The sequence below is a fragment of the Thalassophryne amazonica genome, chromosome 19 (genome assembly GCF_902500255.1).
Source record: "Thalassophryne amazonica chromosome 19, fThaAma1.1, whole genome shotgun sequence".
NCBI lineage: Eukaryota > Metazoa > Chordata > Actinopteri > Batrachoidiformes > Batrachoididae > Thalassophryne > Thalassophryne amazonica.
In genome coordinates, this window is record NC_047121.1 from 45,032,084 (window position 1) to 45,053,071 (window position 20,988).

The following is a 20,988-nucleotide window of genomic DNA, read 5'->3' on the forward strand; positions in this document are numbered from 1 at the left end:
CATGAACCCTCGAGCACCCGATGGAGCGTGTAGAGCTGGTCCAGTGTGCCGCGACCAGGATGAAAACCACACTGCTCCTCCTGAATCCGAGGTTCGACCATCGGTCGAATTCTCCTCTCCGGTACTCTGGAATAGACCTTACCGGGGAGGCTGAGGAGTGTGATCCCCCTATAGTTGGAACACACCCTCCGGTCCTCGTTCTTAAACAGAGGGACCACCACCCCGGTCTGCCAATCCAGAAGCACTGTCCCCGATCGCCACGCGATGTTGCAGAGGTGTGTCAGCCAAGACAGCCCCACAACATCCAGAGACTTAAGGTACTCAGGATGGATTTAATTCACCCCAGGAGCCTTGCCACCGAGGAGCTTTCTAACTACCTCGGTGACATCGGCCTGGGTAATGGATGAGTCCGCCTCTGAGTCCCCAGTCTCTGCTTCCTCTTCGGAAGACGTGACGATGAGATTGAGGAAATCCTTGAAGTACTCCTTCCACCGACCGACAACATCCCCAGTCAGGGTCAACAGCTCCCCACCCGCACCATAAACAGTGCTGGTGGAGAGCTGCTTCCGCCTCCTGAGGCGTCGGACGGTTTGCCAGAATCTCTTCGAGGCCGACCGATAGTCCTCCTCCATAGCCTCCCCGAACTCCTCCCAGACCCGAGTTTTTGCCTCTGCGACTGCACGGGCTGCGGCACACTTGGCCTGCCAGGTCTGACCGGCTTCCTACCCTCCCAGCGGATCCAACTCACCACCAGGTGGTGATCAGTCGACAGCTCTGCCCCTCTCTTCACTCAAGTGTCCGAGACACGTGGCTGAAGGTCAGATGATATGACTATAAAGTCGATCATCGACCTCCGGCTCAGGGTGTCCTGGTGCCACGTGCACTTATGGACACCCTTGTGCTCGAACATGGTGTTCGTGATGGACAAACTGTGGCTAGCACAGAAGTCCAACAACTGAACAGGCCGTGCTTCCCGATCACCCCCCTCCAGGTCTCACTGTCGCCACCCACGTGGGCGTTGAAATCCCCCAGGAGAACAATGGAGTCCCCAGTCTGAGCGCTATCTAGTACCCCTCCCAGGGACTCCAGGAAGGTCGGGTACTCTGTACTGCTGCTCGGCCCATAGGCTGAGACAACGGTGAGAGACCTGTCCCCGACCCGAAGGCGTAGGGACGTGACCCTCTCGTTCACTGGAGTGAACTCCAACACTTGGCGACTGAGCTGGGGAACAATAAGCAATGCGACGATATATATATATATATATATATATATATATATATATATATATATATATATATATATATATACATATATACACACACACACACACACTCGCACACATGCACGCACGCACACACGTTCACTTTGCTGTGCAATCATAGACCGTAGATATACTGGACAAAACCTGTGGAACATCACCCATCGGTTTTCTAAAGAGACCCAGAACAGCCAATATGTCTGGGCGTCGCAATGTTTGCACCAGCGGCAGCACTGATATTGTAGCTATGTCATGATGAGCTCATTAATGCATAAAAAGGTGGAGTGTATGTGGCTCAGTGTGTGATAAAAGAAGCCTGACCGTGCCGCTATCTTCAAGTCTGAACCAGCTAAGCTAACAGGCTAACCTCAGCTAAGGTGTTGATTACAACATATCTTTGGGGACTGCGCAGCAGTGCTCTTAATGGTTTGGTTTGGTGTGGGCATTAAAGATTATAATGAGAAGTTTACTTTCTGAGTAATGGTGCATTAAAAGGACGCAACAGATCAGGGTACCAACAGCTGCTGAAGTGTTAACACCATTAGCATACAACATTAAATAAAAGGAGAATTTCACTCAGCACCAATATTGCCGCAGGGATGTCTTACATTATCCTTTAGGATGTTTCACCACACAGCATGCCATATTATTCTAGATGTTTGTAATAAAATACTTCAAATGACACACAGCCCTCCACAAGAGCTAACAGCCGTATCGAGCGGACACAGTCACGCAGAGAGACCGAGCTCGGCTCAGCCACTGCCAATCAAAGTGACAACGTGCCTAATTATAAAGAACGTTATTGCTTAAAATATCTTAAACTAAGACGTGAGAAAAAAAATTCACCATTGTCATTGAGGAGAAAAATATATAGAGACCAAAACTGTTTTTTTTAATCAGACTGTAAACATGTTCACTTCTGCTTTATTCATTTTCTTTTTTTTTTTCGTAAATTTTGCCATTTCAAGAATAAAGTTAAAATAACTATAAAGTTGAAATACCATTCTGACCGTATGGCAACAATAATAATCTTAAAATTTCAAGATTAAAATGGACATAGAAGGATGTGTCTAAAGTATCTCGTGTAAATTAATTAGTGAAATTGCTCTTCAGAATTGGGCGATTTATCCTTTAACACATAAACAATGTGGTACAACGTATTAGGACACTGAGATTTTGTCAGTCTGTTCAGAAACCGTGGAAGAGGTAACTGCAATGGCGCAGACTGAAATCACTGGTTATGTGTCACAGTACAAGACTGATTGAAGCAATTAATCAAGTTGCAAACTACTAGCACTTTTGGCTGCAAGGGCGCAATTTAGAACTAGAAATGGGGGGGGGACAAAGTGCGAGGCTCGCAGGGCTGAAGCCCATAGGCCGGGGGACTGGGGGCCACTTTCTTCCTGTCTGCACAGCCACTGTTCCTGGTCTTTCTTTTTTCCGTTCTCTGGTCTAATTTGTACCTCAATGAGCTCCACTTCTTTATACAATCAGAAACCTCTGAACCAACGTTACGTGAAATTTCTCTCCATGAACTCCAGGTCATTTGAGCGTCTTTGTACACTCAACAAAAATATAAACGCAACACTTTTGGTTTTGCTCCCATTTTGTATGAGATGAACTCAAAGATTTAAAACTTTTTCCACATACACAATATCACCATTTCCCTCAAATATTGTTCACAAACCAGTCTAAATCTATGATAGTGAGCACTTCTCCTTTGCTGAAATAATCCATCCCACCTCACAGGTGTGCCATATCAAGATGCTGATTAGACACCATGATTAGTGCACAGGTGTGCCTTAGACTGTCCACAATAAAAGGCCACTCTGAAAGGTGCAGTTTTGTTTTATTGGGGGGGGATACCAGTCAGTATCTGGTGTGACCACCATTTGCCTCATGCAGTGCAACACATCTCCTTCGCATAGAGTTGATCAGGTTGTCAATTGTGGCCTGTGGAATGTTGGTCCACTCCTCTTCAATGGCTCTGCGAAGTTGCTGGATATTGGCAGGAACTGGTACACGCTGTCGTATACGCCGGTCCAGAGCATCCCAAACATGCTCAATGGGTGACATGTCCGGTGAGTATGCCGGCCATGCAAGAACTGGGACATTTTCAGCTTCCAAGATTTGTGTACAGATCCTTGCAACATGGGGCCGTGCATTATCCTGCTGCAACATGAGGTGATGTTCTTGGATGTATGGCACAACAATGGGCCTCAGGATCTTGTCACAGTATCTCAGTGCATTCAAAATGCCATCAATAAAATGCACCTGTGTTCTTTGTCCATAACAGACGCCTGCCCATACCATAATCCCACCGCCACCATGGGCCACTCGATCCACAACATTGACATCAGAAAACCGCTCACCCACACGACGCCACACACGCTGTCTGCCATCTGCCCTGGACAGTGTGAACTGGGATTCATCCGTGAAGAGAACTGACGAACTGGAGTCAGGTCGAGACCCCCGATGAGGACGACGAGCATGCAGATGAGCTTCCCTGAGACGGTTTCTGACAGTTTGTGCAGAAATTCTTTGGTTATGCAAACCGATTGTTTCAGCAGCTGTCCGAGTGGCTGGTCTCAGACGATCTTGGAGGTGAACATGCTGGATGTGGAGGTCCTGGGCTGGTGTGGTTACACGTGGTCTGCGGTTGTGAGGCTGGTTGGATGTACTGCCAAATTCTCTGAAACGCCTTTGGAGATGGCTTATGGTAGAGAAATGAACATTCAATACACAAGCAACAGCTCTGGTTGACATTCCTGCTGTCAGCATGCCAATTGCACGCTCCCTCAAATCTTGCGACATCTGTGGCATTGTGTTGTGTGATAAAACTGCACCTTTCAGAGTGGCCTTTTATTGTGGGCAGTCTGAGGCACACCTGTGTACTAATCATGGTGTCTAATCAGCATCTTGATATGGCACACCTGTGAGGTGGGATGGATTATCTCAGCAAAGGAGAAGTGCTCACTATCACAGATTTAGACTGGTTTGTGAACAATATTTGAGGGAAATGGTGATATTGTGTATGTGGAAAAAGTTTTAGATCTTTGAGTTCATTTCATACAAAATGGGAGCAAAACCAAAAGTGTTGCGTTTATATTTTTGTTGAGTGTAGTTTTCAACTCCATGTTGTGGAGATGGTCATATTTGCAGACTTTTCTGACAAATGTTCCTCTATTTGATCCATGATCGAAATGTAATCAGTGTAGGCACTGCAAAATCTTTTAAATATGTTGGGAAAGGAAGGAGTGAAACTGGAAAAGTGACTAGTCACAGCCCTTGCAGTCTCTGTTGTTTTGACATGTAGTTTCAATTTTTAGGAGGTGCACGTCATGCTATGGAGAGGGTATGCAGCCATGCAGAGTGTTCTGCGTCCCTACAGTGCTGCAAAGACAGAGAAGCATAAATCAGAAATTTAGTGCTACTCCTACTGATTTTCACCCCCTTCCTTCCACAGCATATCTGCACCTCTCCAGGCTCATCTCAAGCTGCTTTCTCCTCACACTACACATAATAATGTCATCTGCAAACATCATAGTTCGTGAAGCCTCCTGGCTGGTCTTATCTGTCAACCGAGACTTTACTAAAATTTACGGGGAACGCCCTGCCTCCTTCTACCCACCTCATTTATCCAGGCTTGAGACATGGCACTCAGAATGTACTGTCTGCACACTCCATGTAGCTGAGTTCCAAAAGTGCTAACTGCTAAGGCAGTTTATTGCCAAGATTTCAACTTTATTCTCAAAGCCACCCAAGAAAGAAAAAAATGAGAATTGGAAGCCTATTTTTTATTTAAATTTTTTTTTTTATTGTTTCCTGGGGCCTGTGTTTGATATGTTGGGATGTTTGAGTTGTGGCATGTTTGCTTTTTTCTAACTTTAGTTGCTCTTGTTCCTTTGATGATTATATGCCTGAATGTGTTGAATTTTGTTTTGGTATAAATAAAAAAAGATAAATGTTAAAAAAAATAAAAATAAAAATAAAAAACTAGGCTTTCAAGTCTCACAAATTTTTTCTTAATTTAGGCCCACTATCCCATTGTACAGGGGAGCTGAACTCTGCCTGTGAGAAAAATTTTTCAAACAGTGCCACCACAATGTGCATGAAGATGTGCAGCCTTATCTAATTCTTTGTGCTTGTTAGCACTGCGGCACAGAGTGTTTTTTTTTTTGTGCTCGCTTGCTCTGTCAGCATGCGTGTTAAGGGGCTGGGGTGCACTGATGCAATGGGATTATGAAAATCAAAAGCCCTCTGCATACAGACTGGTTTCTAATCAGGTTGACACACTGTGATGCAGACAGGGTTTGGAACATAAAGGAGGGCATAAACTGGACACACTGTGACAGCCCTGACAGCTACATGAGGCACTGACCTGCCATCTCTGTGCACGCGCATGCATATTGCTACTTATGATGCTGTGCTTGAGCAGCGGGGAGGCAATTCTGCCAATGCTGCAGTTTGGCAGCCCAGTGGATGACCCCAGTATAGGTCATGTGGACATTTCTTCGCTGAGCAAAAAAAACAGCTCACTATGAGCCACAAAGATGACTGGACCAGTTCATGGCTGACAACTGAGGTAACGGGAGGTAGTTTTGGAACACAAGTTTATAAGTCAATCATGAGCCGTCTTTTAGTACATTTTAAACACATACACACAAAAATCCAATTCTTTTACATGGGCTCTGTTGGTAGAAAGCTGAATATAGATACTTTTAAAATATCTCCTCTGAGGTGCTTAACATTTCTTAAAGGAGTCATTTTTCTACCTAGTATCTGTTTTTATGTTTTGGGGGTCATCTTTTCCGTTAAGACAAAATTCATGTAATCAGGGCATTATTGTTTTTGAACCAAAAAACACTGCAGAGAGCTCACTGGCTAATTCAAATTATTGAATGGGGGAATAAAAAAAAACAACAAAAAAAAAAAACAGACATGTCAGACACAATCAGGGTGCTAATTCATGGGTTATGAATGTTGTAAATATGACAAATGTAAATTGATAGCATTCTATACTGTCTAATACTCAATGTTTAATGCATAAATATTTCTCAGGTTGTTTCATGCAAAGGAACGGTCCAGTGTAAAGTTGGTAGAACTTAATAGAGCTAAATTTTGTAAGAAATTGTGTTTTATATATATATATATATATATATATATATATATATATATATATATATATATATATGTGTGCCCCAGTTTGTGCAAACCAGGCAGCAGTTTACAGAAGCGTGACTTTGAGCATCAAGTGTGAAAAAGTTTCAGCAGCAGCGGACATTCATGTGTCAACAGCTTTGACCCACAGAAGTGTGACATATAAAAATGGAGAACTCAGTGTGATCGCAGATGGCTGCATTCAGAAAAGAATGCAGCCACTTGGGATAACACAGAGAGAGAGACTAAATACATACATGTGTGAAAATGCTATGTACTAATGCTGTGTTTGTTTGTTTGTGCGACTTTGATAAATTCAGAATGGTGGGTGACTGGGATCTTAGCCTGTGGGCAGCACAGCTGGAATAAACTGGCATTAGCAAGAGTTGCTTGCATGAAAATTGCCTTGATAAATCTGATCAGCATATTTGGAGTTATCCAAGAGCTGCTTCGGTGACAGTTGTAAAGTGGCAAATAATGCACTTCCTTCTATATTCAAAAATCATATTTCTCTGAAAATGTGATTTTGTGAAAAGCTTCCCAAGAAATGAGTATGCGAGATGGTTCAGTTAAATCTTCACCCTGAGTCAGCTCAGCATGGCTCACAACCAACTGCCTGCTTCAAAGAAACTTAATATCCGAATTAAGCATTTATAATCCACTGCAGGAGGCAGAAAGAGTTGAGGGATTGAGAGTCACAGATAAAGATGAAACTTTCGGTGTTCAAACACATCATTTGCACCCAAATGTGACAAAGTCATCACAAGCAACTAAATAATAAACATTCAGTCACACACAGTATGTGACAGATCAAAGAGTTTAACATCCTCAAAACACCTCAACACAGTGCAGACTCTCTCTCTAAACCTCAAATTCTAGAAAGACTGGACATCCTGGAGTAATTACAAATTATCATAAATTATTTCTTTAATGCATGTGTGTACATGTGTGTTAAAATACAAAAAATACACAAGCCAGTTCCTCAAATGGGTGCTTTAAGCTCTTTGGCAAGCTAATATGATCTGACAAACACAGCTGCTCAAGGAATTTATTCTCAAGCCATTGCAAATCGATTAAATTAATGAGGCGTGTGTCCCTCTCTGGCTGCTACCAGCTGCCTGTCTAAGGGCCCAGTGTCTGCCATTTAGCAGGGAAGTGAGGCAGCAACGGTGATAACACTATAGTGCAATTTAGGGCCACAAGAGATGAGCCTGTGGGTCAACTGGAACCTCGACCAAATGGTTTTTATTGGTGATGAGAACAATCTCAGCATACGGTCAGAGGCTTTTCTGACAAGTTATACATCCATTTCCTAAGCCTACTTATTCCAGTTAAAGTTAAAAGAGGAACTGGAGCTCATTCAATCTGTTATTGGGAAAGAGGTGGGGTGCACCCTGTGCAGACTAGGAGGCTATGACAGCATCGAGGCACATAGACAGACAAATACACTGACACACTCACTCACCCCTACAGTCAATTTAGAATCACCAATTCACCTGACCTCCATGTCTTTGAAAGTGGGAGGAAGCCAGAGACCCTGGTAGGAACCCACGCAAGCAACACAGGGAGAAGATGCAAACTCCACACAGAGAGTACCAGATGGAAACTACCCTGGGACCTTCTCACTAATCTTAACTGTTTTAAGAGAATGGTCAAGTCATTTTTGCTCTACAGTGTTTTAGAAACTCAGTCTAGACAACTTGTAGGTATAACTGTGTATTATTTTATTTGTTTCTTAGTTTTTTTTTTAAATTATTCTTTTAGTGGTTTTATTACTTTATATTTATCTATCTAGATTTTATCTTTGTAGCCTATTGTGTTGTTTTATGTAAGGACCACAATGGAAATAAGTCGTTTGACTTTTCTGTGTTATCCTTGAAATTCCATGAAATGTATTAGGCAGATGTTTTAACATGTTTTTCTGTTGTATGTTTTATATGGAATTTCTAAATCAATCAATCAACCAATCAACTGTGAGGAAACAGCATGAACCACTAAGCTGCTGTGCTGCCCCTCTCACAAGGCAACTTATTACTGATGGGCAATATGAAGAAAAAAAAACCTTTTTTCCCTTTATTGGCATTTTTGATCTCATACTCACATGGCTGAGATTTTGTCAGGTTGGTTGTAGTGTTTTCTTTATAACAACACTAAATCTGAATTTTTCATAGTGAAGTATGGCATACCTCCAGGCGCTACTATTCTCTCTTCATCTCGGATCTCTTGGTCAGACAGAATGACTGTTACGGTGATGACATGCAGCTTTACGTGACTATTTATGTTGGTGGGTTTTCTCATATTGTCAAATTGGCAGCATTTCTGGTTGCAGTAAAGAGGTGGATATCTTCTAGTTTTCTATGTTTAAACTTCAAGAAAACAGAAACTCAAAGCCTGGCATTAGTCCAGCGAGACAGAGTTGTGTTTAATTAAGACTCATTGGATTACAATGATGACTGCAAGAGTAGTTTTTAAGATTATGTTGATGACATAAAATAGCAAAGAAGTGTGTGCATGCTCATCTTACAGGACACATTAAACCTTTTGTGCCAGGATCCTGCAGTGGCAGGATTGTCTGTACAGAGGTCATCCATGTCTTTACAGACATAAAGACATGGATGACCTCTAATTTCCTGCTTTTAAACTCAGATAAAACTGAAGTTATTGTACTTGGCCCCACAAATCTTAGAAACATGGTGTCTAACCAGATCCTTACTCTGGATGGCATTACCCTGACCTCTAGTAATACTGTAAGAAATCTTGGAGTCATTTTTGATCAGGATATGTCATTCAATGCGCATATTAAACAAATATGTAGGACTGCTTTTTTGCATTTACGCAATATCTCTAAAATTAGAAAGGTCTTGTCTCAGAGTGATGCTGAAAAACTAATTCATGCATTTATTTCCTCTAGGCTGGACTATTGTAATTCATTATTATCAGGTTGTCCTAAAAGTTCCCTGAAAAGCCTTCAGTTAATTCAAAATGCTGCAGCTAGAGTACTGACAGGGACTAGAAGGAGAGAGCATATCTCACCCATATTGGCCTCTCTTCATTGGCTTCCTGTTAATTCTAGAATAGAATTTAAAATTCTTCTTCTTACTTATAAGGTTTTGAATAATCAGGTCCCATCTTATCTTAGGGACCTCATAGTACAATATCACCCCAATAGAGCGCTTCGCTCTCAGACTGCAGGCTTACTTGTAGTTCCTAGGGTTTGTAAGAGTAGAATAGGAGGCAGAGTCTTCAGCTTTCAGGCTCCTCTCCTGTGGAACCAGCTCCCAATTCAGATCAGGGAGACAGACACCCTCTCTACTTTTAAGATTAGGCTTAAAATTTTCCTTTTTGCTAAAGCTTATAGTTAGGGCTGGATCAGGTGACCCTGAACCATCCCTTAGTTATGCTGCTATAGACTTAGACTGCTGGGGGGTTCCCATGATGCACTGAGTGTTTCTTTCTCTTTTTGCTCTGTATGCACCACTCTGCATTTAATCATTAGTGATTTATCTCTGCTCCCCTCCACAGCATGTCTTTTTCCTGGTTCTCTCCCTCAGCCCCAACCAGTCCCAGCAGAAGACTGCCCCTCCCTGAGCCTGGTTCTGCTGGAGGTTTCTTCCTGTTAAAAGGGAGTTTTTCCTTCCCACTGTCGCCAAGTGCTTGCTCACAGGGGGTCGTTTTGACCGTTGGGGTTTTTACGTAATTATTGTATGGCCTTGCCTTACAATATAAAGCGCCTTGGGGCAACTGTTTGTTGTGATTTGGCGCTATATAAATAAAATTGATTGATTGATTGATATGTCCTTCAGTCTCAGAATTCAAGCTTCCTCTGTGTTCCTACAGTGAAGAAATTCAGCAGGCTATAGAGCTTTTGTTTTCCGTACCAAAATTTTTTGGATTAATTTGTTGTTGGCATGATGTACCAAAATTTTTTGGATTAATTTGCTGCTGGCATGAGACTGATTCTATTGAAGCTTTTAAATGTGAACTAAAAACAAACCCATATTCAGTCATCTATGATTAGCAGAGGCATTTATTTTATTATCATTTGTTTTTATAATTATTGTCAGTGCTTACTGAACACATTTGTAATTTCAGATAAGGACTCTGATTTCTTTTTTGAAAGTGCTGTGTCATTAATGTATTATCATTATGTTATGTAATTCAGAATTCCAACAACACAACATGCAACACTATGCCTCCATGTAAAAACCTAGAAATCTTTAGTGCACTTGTCACCTCTCAAAACAGTCCATGATTTCATTTACCTGAGATGCCCAAATTGTTTGGTCAAGGAGTCTCGAGTATCCACTGCTGCTACATTGGACAAGGCAAAGTCATTCAGCTCTGGAAAATGTGAAAAGGCTGCCCTCTGAGGAAAAAAAAGAAAAAATAATTCACTGTTAAAAATAAACAAATAAATCACTGTGTAATAGTACAATTTCCACAAGCAGTACAAGTACTTCAATAAGTGTAAGCATACACCTAGAACCATGAAGTATTACCTGCAGGGATGTGATTTTGTCATAGTGTAAGGTGGTCATCTCCTTCTGTGTTAGGGCATTGCCTGTCTGGTCATTGATCTCAAACCCTGTGTAGAACTTCAGCATGTCCAGTAACTACAGAAATGCATAACCATGTCAAAACCAAATATAAGAAAGACAGCTAAGGTCATTTTGAACATTGTGTACGGTGCGTACAAAACATATTCTCCACCCCTGGACTTTCAAATATTTTTATTGTTTTATGACACAGAAAATAATGTTCAGACAATCATTTTAAAGAGAATACGATCTGAATTATATACAAATTGCAGAATATATGACACAAAAGATATACATAATTATTTGCCAATTATAGCAGAACTAATCCCTTTAATAGATTTTAGTACATCCGGAAACTCACATAATATGTGAACTGGAGATCATCTGTGTTTAGTTACAGTTTCCATGATTGTTGTATAACTAACTACACCTGTGTTTGGATGGTCTAAACTGTGATAAGTCACTATTGTGGCAATGCCTACACCATGCAGACCCCCCCCCCCCCCCCAAAAAAAAAACCACTTGGCAATTCAGTAAAAAGGTGATTAAAAATAAAATTTCAGGTAACTAAATATCATGTGGAACTCAGTTAAATCAATCATTAAGAAACAGAGATATGGTAAAGGAGTAAGCCAGAGGAAGCTGTCTTCAAAAATTGTGACAGTGTTCAGGGAAACCTCCAACCAACACTGGCTGCAAATGGCCAGACTATGCAAACAACAACTGTCCAGTTGCCTCAACATTCACAGTTTCATGGCAGAATAGCAAAGAGAAAGCCTTTACTAAAAAGATAAAACTTGACTTTGTCAGAAGGCATGTAGTCAGATGAGATTTTTGAATATCAGACTCAACATCATGTTTGGTGTAATCCAAACATGGCATACATCGGAGCAGCAACTTGCTGTCAGGTTGCTTCTCACGTGCAGGTCCTGGGAAGCTTGTTAGTATTGAATATAACAAACACAGCAAAACACAAGAAAATCTAGGAGGAAAGCCTGAAGCAGTCAACAAGACAGTCTCGGCAGAAACCAAGCACGACAACATTGCGGTTGGATTCTGCTGAGGCTGTCTTGTTGTGCAAAGCTGATACACCTACTCACACAGACCATTATTAATGGGAAAGGTGCACCACCGAAAAACAGTGACACCAACAGGGTGAAAACTCTTAGTTTGAGGCTCATTATAATATTATTCAAATGATTCTCTGTATAAGTTTAATTTGAAATGCCAAAACATTTCTGTTAGAACAAAAACCAAGAGATATTTTTATCCATTTTCTGAATAAGGTCAAAAAATGATGCCACCATTCTCACCACGTATTTGCTTACATATTATTATTATATAGTATTACTGGTGTGTCCAGTTTGCATGTATTGTATGATATTTTCACTGCATATGTCCCAAAAAAGAAGGTTCATTGGTCCTCATCTCTATCAGAATGCAATATGTCAGAGCTGAATATGAAGTACTTTTTATGGAATTTCTTATGGAAATTTTGTGGACCCACGTCATTAATCCTATGCTTGTTCTGCTAATGTCAGGGAATTTCAACCATATTTTCTTCATGAGAAATCACTTCAAAAAAAAAATGTCAATTCATCATCTGAAAGAAACAATATATTTGTAAAAATGAAAACGGGCACATATTTTATTTAATTCCTGTGATTATTTTTGCTTATGTTGATGCATGTTTGTGTGTTCTACCTGGCAGAAAAGATGTCCCTCCTCTCTGTGGGTGAGACAGGACAAGTGGCATCTGACGACCAAGTGAGAATCATCCAATAATGTATTGAACCAGCGCCTGGTGGGCAGCAGGGCCTGAATGATAAAAAAAAAAAAAAAAAACACACAAAAAAAAAACATGACAGTTAGTGGATTACATGTTTAAAGATGTGAAATCTGACTCGTTATCTCATCTACTGGATAAACAGCAATGCAATATTATTCATTAAGAACACAAAGGGAACAAACAAGTCATTGAGCAGAAAGTACCAAAAAAGGTGCCATTTTTAAAGTTTGTATTAAAGTATGGAGTACCTCGGGAGATGGTTTTTGGTACCTTGCTATTCTCTTTAGTCAGATCATTTTGAATGCTTTGCCAATGATACGCAGATGTACATGTGTGCTTTTGCAGTTCTCATACCACAAAGTTGATATTAATTCTGTTCAACAGGAACTCTTGTTTAATCATTTCATATTACCTCGATGACTGTGATTCAACACAGTGTTAATAATCTTTGTGTGATTTCTGACCCATCTTTGTCTTTTGACAGATATATTAGAGAGCAGACTAGGAACATCCTTTATCATTTGTACAACATTGCAATAATTCCACTGGTTCTGTCTATGGCTGATGCCGAGACATTGAATCATGCTTTCAAATTTTTATGTTCTTGTTGGGTTTTTTCTTTTTGTTTAGGTTTTTTTTTAACTTTGAAATGTCTGCATCTGTTTTAATTTATTGTGTGTTAATCTGAATGTTGCACTTGAAAGTACTTTATAAATAAATCTGAATGTATTTACATCAATAAAACTGTAAATAACTTCCTAAATTATACAATTCTGAGTTCATGTTATCCAGTCCAGCCCTTCGGTGGTGCATGGGTCAAAAGAGATCACAGTTCCAGGTGTCTAGACTAAGATTAGACACGAACACGTTATTAATCTGAGGTTATCTCTTGGGGTTGTTTTGAAGCATATACCCAGAAGGCAAAACAAAGATATAAAATAAAGGGGGGAAAATGGCTCAGCTATTTCTACAGCTATAATTTATTTGCTTCTTATAGTACAGAACCATAACACAAAGGCAAAAACAGAAGAAACCTGTCAAAATGAAAACACAGCTAATAAAAAGAAATACTGAATACTGTGAGTCACTGATGCATGCAAAATCAAATCCCATTTTTCAAGTAAAAACAGGACGAACTGTGCAGAGGCAGCGTAAAATACAAAAAGCAATACTAAGATGAAATTAAAACCCCAACAACAAAACTAAATACTAATATTTTATTTGCTGATTATTGCTCATCAAAGGCAGCAGGTGCAACAAGTGGACAAGTAAACAAAGATACAAAAAAGGGAGTTTTTTCCTCCCATTTATTCTCAAGTTATCATCACAGAAAGGAAGTGTGGATTTCGGATGCCTGAAATCCACACTTTAAAAGGATAGTAAAAGGATAGGGCTGAAGGACAGGGGGTGTCTCTGGAGACGAACGGATGGCTGGCCAGTAGCCACTGGCAGGAAGAGCAAGACCGGTCTGTCAGCAGAGAGCCAGATGACACCTACTGAGCCCCCTTGCTGGTAACAGGAGACCTGCACAGGCCGCAAGACCAATAATCTTATGGGACTTTACACCTCCACGCCCGAGTATCAGAGATCCCACCACATTAGTAAGGTTTATCTCTATGACAAGTTTGGCCAAATTGAATTCCTCCATCATTTATTTCTCTACAGACCAATTTCATTGCAATTCACAAGGGCCCATTTTCCTTATGTGATTGACTTATTGCAAAAATGCAAAGTCTGTAACTGAGGTGACTGACAGTGTACCACAAATACAAATGATCATGTATGCAGTACATGACTCCTTGAGGATTAGGGCCATATCCAATGGTTTTTCACCATAAGTTAATATAGTGGTGATTGATTTGAGGACTGACCCATCAATTGTGACTGAACAGTACAAAAAATATTAATCGCAGTGTCATAGGCTTCACAATGATGACATAGAATGTTAATTTACAGCAATGTATGCAATGATCTCCGATTTAAAATGTTGGAACTGAATAATTCTCAGCATTTTTATCAATAATTTACCAAAACAACCAATAGACTCAAAATTGATGATCAACTAAACAATTAAAGCACTACTTATAAAAGCTATAATGATAACTTAACTAGCAGTGATCAATTTGTATTCGACAGGGGTGGGACGATCAAGTCAAAGCTCAAGCAGTTTATCGATCTCGGCCATGTAGGGATTGGCATGAGGGCTGCAATCATTAAATTGAATCCAGAAACCATGCTCCGTTAACATTCACTGTAGATTGCTATGATGATTATTCATGACTCTGGTTATTTTCAATCAAGAAAATCTGCACTGTATTTTAATGTTAGCTTGAACAGTAGCTCCAATAAAAATATCTCATCAAATCGGCGCAGCTCTGGCTCATTAACATGTTCAGGGCTGTGAAATGAAAACTGTGAAATCCGATGAAAATTTGCCCCGTGGGATCCCAGAAACCAAATAAATTTTTTATCTATTGATACATTTTCAGCATCTCCTGGAACAAAAAGTCTCAAAATTAGTGCATATTTAAATGACCCTGTATTCAACCTTTCATTTTAACCTTCAAAGATCATGCTGAAATAACAGAATATGATGTGGAAGTAGGACCTGGAATGATTTTTCTTTTAATCGTAAAAGAAATTATGCATTAATAACTCAGAACAATTAAACTACATAAAATTCACGAAGACTGAAAAGACTGTTAAAGCATTTCAAAAACCACAGCTAAAGCTTGGAGAATATTTTGAAAATCAGGGTAAAATATCAGTAACATATAGTAAAAAAGCCAAATATTCTTGTGTAAATTCCTGTAAATCCACTCAAAGCCACAGTGTCTTTTTCCCATGAAAAAAGTATACATTAATAAAAACTCATTTACATTCTTGTGTAAATTCATGTAAATCAATTCAAAGCCACAGTCTTTTTTTCCAACGAAAGAAAGTCTAGATTAATTAAAAAAGTGACATAATCTTGTCTTGTCTAGCACAATGTTTATTTTCCAGAGAGAAAAATTCTTACTGTGTTTCCTGATGGCACAGTTCAATTTTCCCATTTCTTTTATCTTTCAGATGTGTTCATGAAGCCAGCCAAAATTCCACAGATTCTTGCCCTTAGACATTTTCAAACAGTCTTTCTCACCATCTTCTCTCTGTCCGATGTCGGTCCGTGACAGAGACATGCTGCACAAGTCTTCTTTTAAAAACTTTAGAGCTCTAAAGGTTTGCATTGTCAACATGCTATGTTTAGCTTAAGCATTGCCGCAGCAACCAACCAGTCTCGCTTTTCGACAACTGTTGCAACAGCCAGGCTTTTTTCTCCTCGAAACTCCACAGATCCGAGGACACTCGGATCTGCTTATAAAACTTGCACGATGTCGTAAAAAAAAAGAACACTTTGCGATAGACATTTTAAAAATTCAGTGACGATCACGATTACAGAGTAAGACACTAACACCCCCCCGATGATGAAATCTGCGGAATTTTGCGGATGCACGGAGTTTTCACAGCCCTGCATGTTCTTCGATCATGATGCATCCACACAGAAAAATGATCTCTTGTCATTTTGACATCATATGGGTAACATTAAATAATTAACACCTTTTACGAGACGTTCTATGACTGGAAAGAAGGCTCAGATGTGGAAAACAAAAACAAACAAAAAAAACATTTCAGCGATTGAAAATGGCCACATGACTGCTTTTGGGATACAAGAAATCACTTCTTCACTACTTCTCTGCATTGATACACAGAGCTCTGTGATGTGGATTATACCAAAGAAACAGCTCATAATATTAATTTTATATATTATGAAATGCTTGACAGATGTAGCTTAAGTCTGTATCAGCTACAAGTGAGTCATGTTAATATATATATACGAATTAAAAGGCGTGCACAATACACATAAAAGTCAAAATTAAAAGCGCAGTTAAAAAACTACATCTTATCTTCTAACCATATTTTGGTCACAGAGCATAAGACAAATTCCATAGATTATATTCCTTACTGGTATCACACAATGCGTCCACCACGATATGATAGAACACCCAACAAGTCATGCTATCTCAAGAACTGTCAAGGTTGTCTGCAGTACATATGTACATTAATTGCTCGTTCTATTTCATTCCTCCTGACCGCCAGAGGGCGGTGCTTTAGCACCTGGATAACTACATGTGCGCAGCACAGAGATCGAGAACATATACCAACAAAGTCACACCATTGAATGTGACCTGGGTGACGTCACTGGTTGTCTTTTTATACCAGCGCTCACTTCTTTTCTACATTCTCACATTCTTAGAGGTTGAGAACGCATTCAGCTGCGATTGCCGCTCTCGCTTGTAGCCTCGCAACCCACCTTCGGTTGGAGCTACGTGCACTGCACACGTCCTCCAGAGGCTGCGAGACATGGCTTCACCGTTTTTTGTATTCTTGACGCCTGTCGTGAGTACACCTTCCTAAACACCGGGTGCGCGCCTTGCCGCTGCCCTGCTGGATATTTTCCTCTGTGCACATTAGCTGTGTTGTTTCGATGAAAGCTGGCTATTTGTTTAGTTGTGTCGCTAACCTCATTAACTACATGGTAGTGTGTGTATCACAACCAGTATAGTGTACTGTGCACTGTACTTGAAGTACTTTGTCTGCACTGCCGCCATTTGCTAAGTTTAACAGCTCCGCTAGCAGCTAGTGTTGTCGTCGTTGCTCTAAGTGACTTAGCACTTGGGCTGTGAGTTTTTTCGGCTGTGTGCATCGTGTTATTACTGTGGCTGTGAGTGTTTCACGCTCCGGGCCTTGTATTAGCTTTTACACTGAGTGTTTCAAGCTCCGTGCCTCGTGCTGAGTCTGCGGCTGGAGTGCTTCACGCTCCGTGCCTCGTGTCGAGTCTGCAGCTGTGAGTGCATCACGCTCCGTGCCTCGTGTCAAGCCGACGGCTGTGAGTGCTTCACGCTCCGTGCCTCGTGTTACTATTTACACTGCGTGTGATTCACGCTTTGTCTTTCCATTTGTAACCATCAGGGCTTGCGTTAGCCATCTGCACGCAGTCCACAATGTTGACAGGGCCTTTGTTGCATGGCTGTAGTACCTGTTTGGCTCCCTTGAGCCCAGATGATGGACATATGTTTTGCCCCTCCTGTCTTGGGATCGGACACCTGAGGGAAGCCCTGACTGGCGATGCCTGCCTTAACTGTGCCAGCATGCAACTGGCAGAGAGATCTGCTAGACTTGCGGCATTGGAAAGTGGAATATCTAGTGCGACTTTGGCCTCCAGCCCCAGGAAGGACCCAAAGCACCGTAAACGCCCACATGCAGGAGCCGCTTCTGCTAAGAAGGTTACTCATGACCATGCTTTGGCTGAAAAGGTCGAAACGTTGACTTCTGAGTTTGCTCAGATTAAGTCCTTGCTTCTGAATCTACAGCCTAAGGATGCAGTGACAGTTCCTGCTGTCCCTAATGAGGCTGATCAGACCAATGTAGTTACTCAGCAGGAGGACGATGTCGTGTCTATTGCTGCAACTGATTCCTTGTACATGACAAGTGATATAAACTGTGTGGAGGATGAGGATGAGAGGTGTCTTTCTCCAAGCCATTCATTAGTGGGCTCTCATACCTCCGAGGCAGAGTCCATGCCGCAAACCGAACCTGGACTATCCTTTGTCAAGCAAGCTGTTCAGTTGGCTTTATCCAGGCTTGGGGTCGACAATCCCCCTGGGGAAACCACCGCTTCAAGTGCCTTTTTCAAAGTCACTCAGAAGCCTGAGTTCAACGTTCCAGTTTCACAACCATATATCGAGGAGCTCCACCGATGTTGGGCGGACCCCAAATCATTGACCCATCTATCACAGGACTGCAGAGCCCTTAGCTCTATGTGTGATTCAGCGCAGTATGGTCTGAACCGTATGCCCGCCGTTGACAGCATTATTGCAAACCTGGTTGTGGCTCCAGCTGATGCTGCTCGGCCGGATGCCTGCTGCCCACGCCCTCAGTGTAGGGTCACTGATGACCTCCTCACCAAAAGCTATGACATAGCTGCTCGCATCGGTCGCCTAGGCAACTCACTGTCCCATTTAGCCCTTGCCCTCTCAAAGTCTTTGAGGGAGGCAGAGGTTGATGATGCTACGCAAAGTCTTAGTGATGCCTCACTCCAAACCTTTGCTTATATGTCCAGAGAGCTTGGCAGACTGATGTCAACCCTTACCATCACTAGACGTCAGGTGTGGCTTGCGCAGTCCCCCCTTTCCGAATCCTGCAGAGGCACACTCCGTTCGCTGCCGGTTCTTCCAGGCCAAGTATTTGGACCTGCGGCCCAACAAACTTTAGAGCGTGCTGTTGAGGCTAGTAAATCTCGGCAACAGTTTGTTGACCTACACCGGTCTTCCAGACCTCAGCCAGTCAGACGTGCTACAGCTTTTCACTCTACATCCAGGCTTCCGCCGACTCCCAGAGCTGCATGTGCTTTTGCAGTTGAGGGCCAGCTCTCCCAGCAGCCTGCCTTTCGTGAGCCTACGGGCAGACCCCCGAGAACTGAAAGGTTTCGCAGAGCTTCCAGTAATCGCGCCCAGAGGTCCTCAGGGATGCGAGGCAGAGGTGGTCGGGTCTGACTGCCAATGTTTGGCCCCCAGCCGTTTTTCACGAAATCAACTCAGCCACTGGGAGGCTCAAGTTCAAGACCCATGGGTCATTTCAACCTTGTTCGAAGGTTACAGAATTCAGTTCGGATGTCGTGCTCCAAAGTTCAATGGGGTGAGGATGACTGTTGTTTCCAACTCGGTGCAGTCTGCTGCCCTACAACGGGAGATTTTGGAACTCCTGGAGAAGGGGGCCATAGAGCCAGTTCACAGATCAGACCAGCTCAGGGGGTTCTATTCAATTTACTTCCTTGTTCCAAAGAAGGATGGCGGCTTTCGTCCTATCCTCGATCTCCGACGTCTGAATCGTTATATCAAAGTGCTGCAGTTACACATGCTCCGCACAGTAGACGTCCTTCAAACTATCACACCAGGAGACTGGTTCACAAGTGTCGACTTAAAAGACACCTATTTCCATGTGCCAGTGGCGCCTCATCACAGGCAGTTTCTCCGCTTTGCTTTCGAAGGTCAGGCATACCAGTTCAGGGTGCTTCCTTTCGGCCTCTCTCTTGCCCCTCATACATTTACCAGATGTATGGCTGCAGCACTAGCCCCACTGCAAGCTCTTGGATTAAGAATCCTACCCCACTTAGACGATTGGCTTGTCTGCGCTCCGACTCAGGAGCAGGCGCACAACGACACAGCTCTTCTACTGAACCATGTCTCTCATTTAGGACTCACAGTGAACTTTGCAAAGAGTTCTCTTGTTCCCAGTCAACAAACGACCTTCATCGGCATTGCCATCAACTCCCTGACTATGACTGCATCGCCATTCCCGCAGAGAGTGGACGATGTAATTCGTCTCGTCTCACACATTCAACGGGCTGTGACGCTGCCTTTTGGTTTGCTGCTCCGGTTGATGGGCAAATTGACTGCAATGTCGCTAGTGGTACCTTTGGGACTTCTGTTCTTACGCCCCCTACAGATTTGGATCAACAACCTAGGCCTCAACTCAAAGTTGCATCAGCACAAGCTTGTACGACTCTCCAACCAGTGCCTTCTGCACCTCAAACCCTGGGGGAACGTGGACTTCATCTGCAAGGGTGTCCCTCTAGGCTGTTCCTTCTCACCGAGAGGTGGTTGTTACAGATGCATCACTCAAAGGTTGGGGGGTCGTGTGGAATCACAGGATGGTGAGGGGTGTCTGGAGTCCCCAGGAGAGACTCCAACACATAAACGTGCTGGAGCTTCGCGCTGTGCGACTGGCTCTCAAGCATTTCCTCCCAGCCCTGAGAGGAAGACATGTTCTTGTCCGGTCGGACAACACGTCAACAGTCTATCACATAAACCATCAGAGGGGCACCAGGTCCAATCATTCATTGGCAGAAACTCGGAAGCTTCTCTTATGGGCGCTGCCTCGCCTTCAGAGTGTCAGAGCAGTTCATCTGCCCGGTGTACAGAACAGCGCAGCGGATTTACTCTCCAGACAGAAACCACCACCGGGAGAGTGGAGACTGAACCCGATTGTGGTCCAAATGATCTGTCACAAATATGGTGCAGCGGAAGTGGACCTTTTCGCTTCAAGTACCTTGACACATTGCCCACGATGGTACTCCCTCTTGGAACCAGATAGCCCGCTGAGGCAGGATGCATTGGCTCACCCGTGGCCGGATTGCCTCCTTT

The 20,988-nt window shown here is 42.4% G+C and overlaps 1 protein-coding gene across 1 annotated transcript in view; it reads right to left on the minus strand.

Moving 5' to 3' along the window:
* Nucleotides 1–20,988, minus strand: part of aqr (aquarius intron-binding spliceosomal factor) — a 102,874-nt gene that overhangs the window by 69,702 nt on the left and 12,184 nt on the right. The window contains 3 exon segments of the mRNA XM_034195288.1: nt 10,681–10,784; nt 10,918–11,031; nt 12,661–12,774. Of these exon segments, the coding sequence (XP_034051179.1) occupies nt 10,681–10,784; nt 10,918–11,031; nt 12,661–12,774 (332 nt within the window).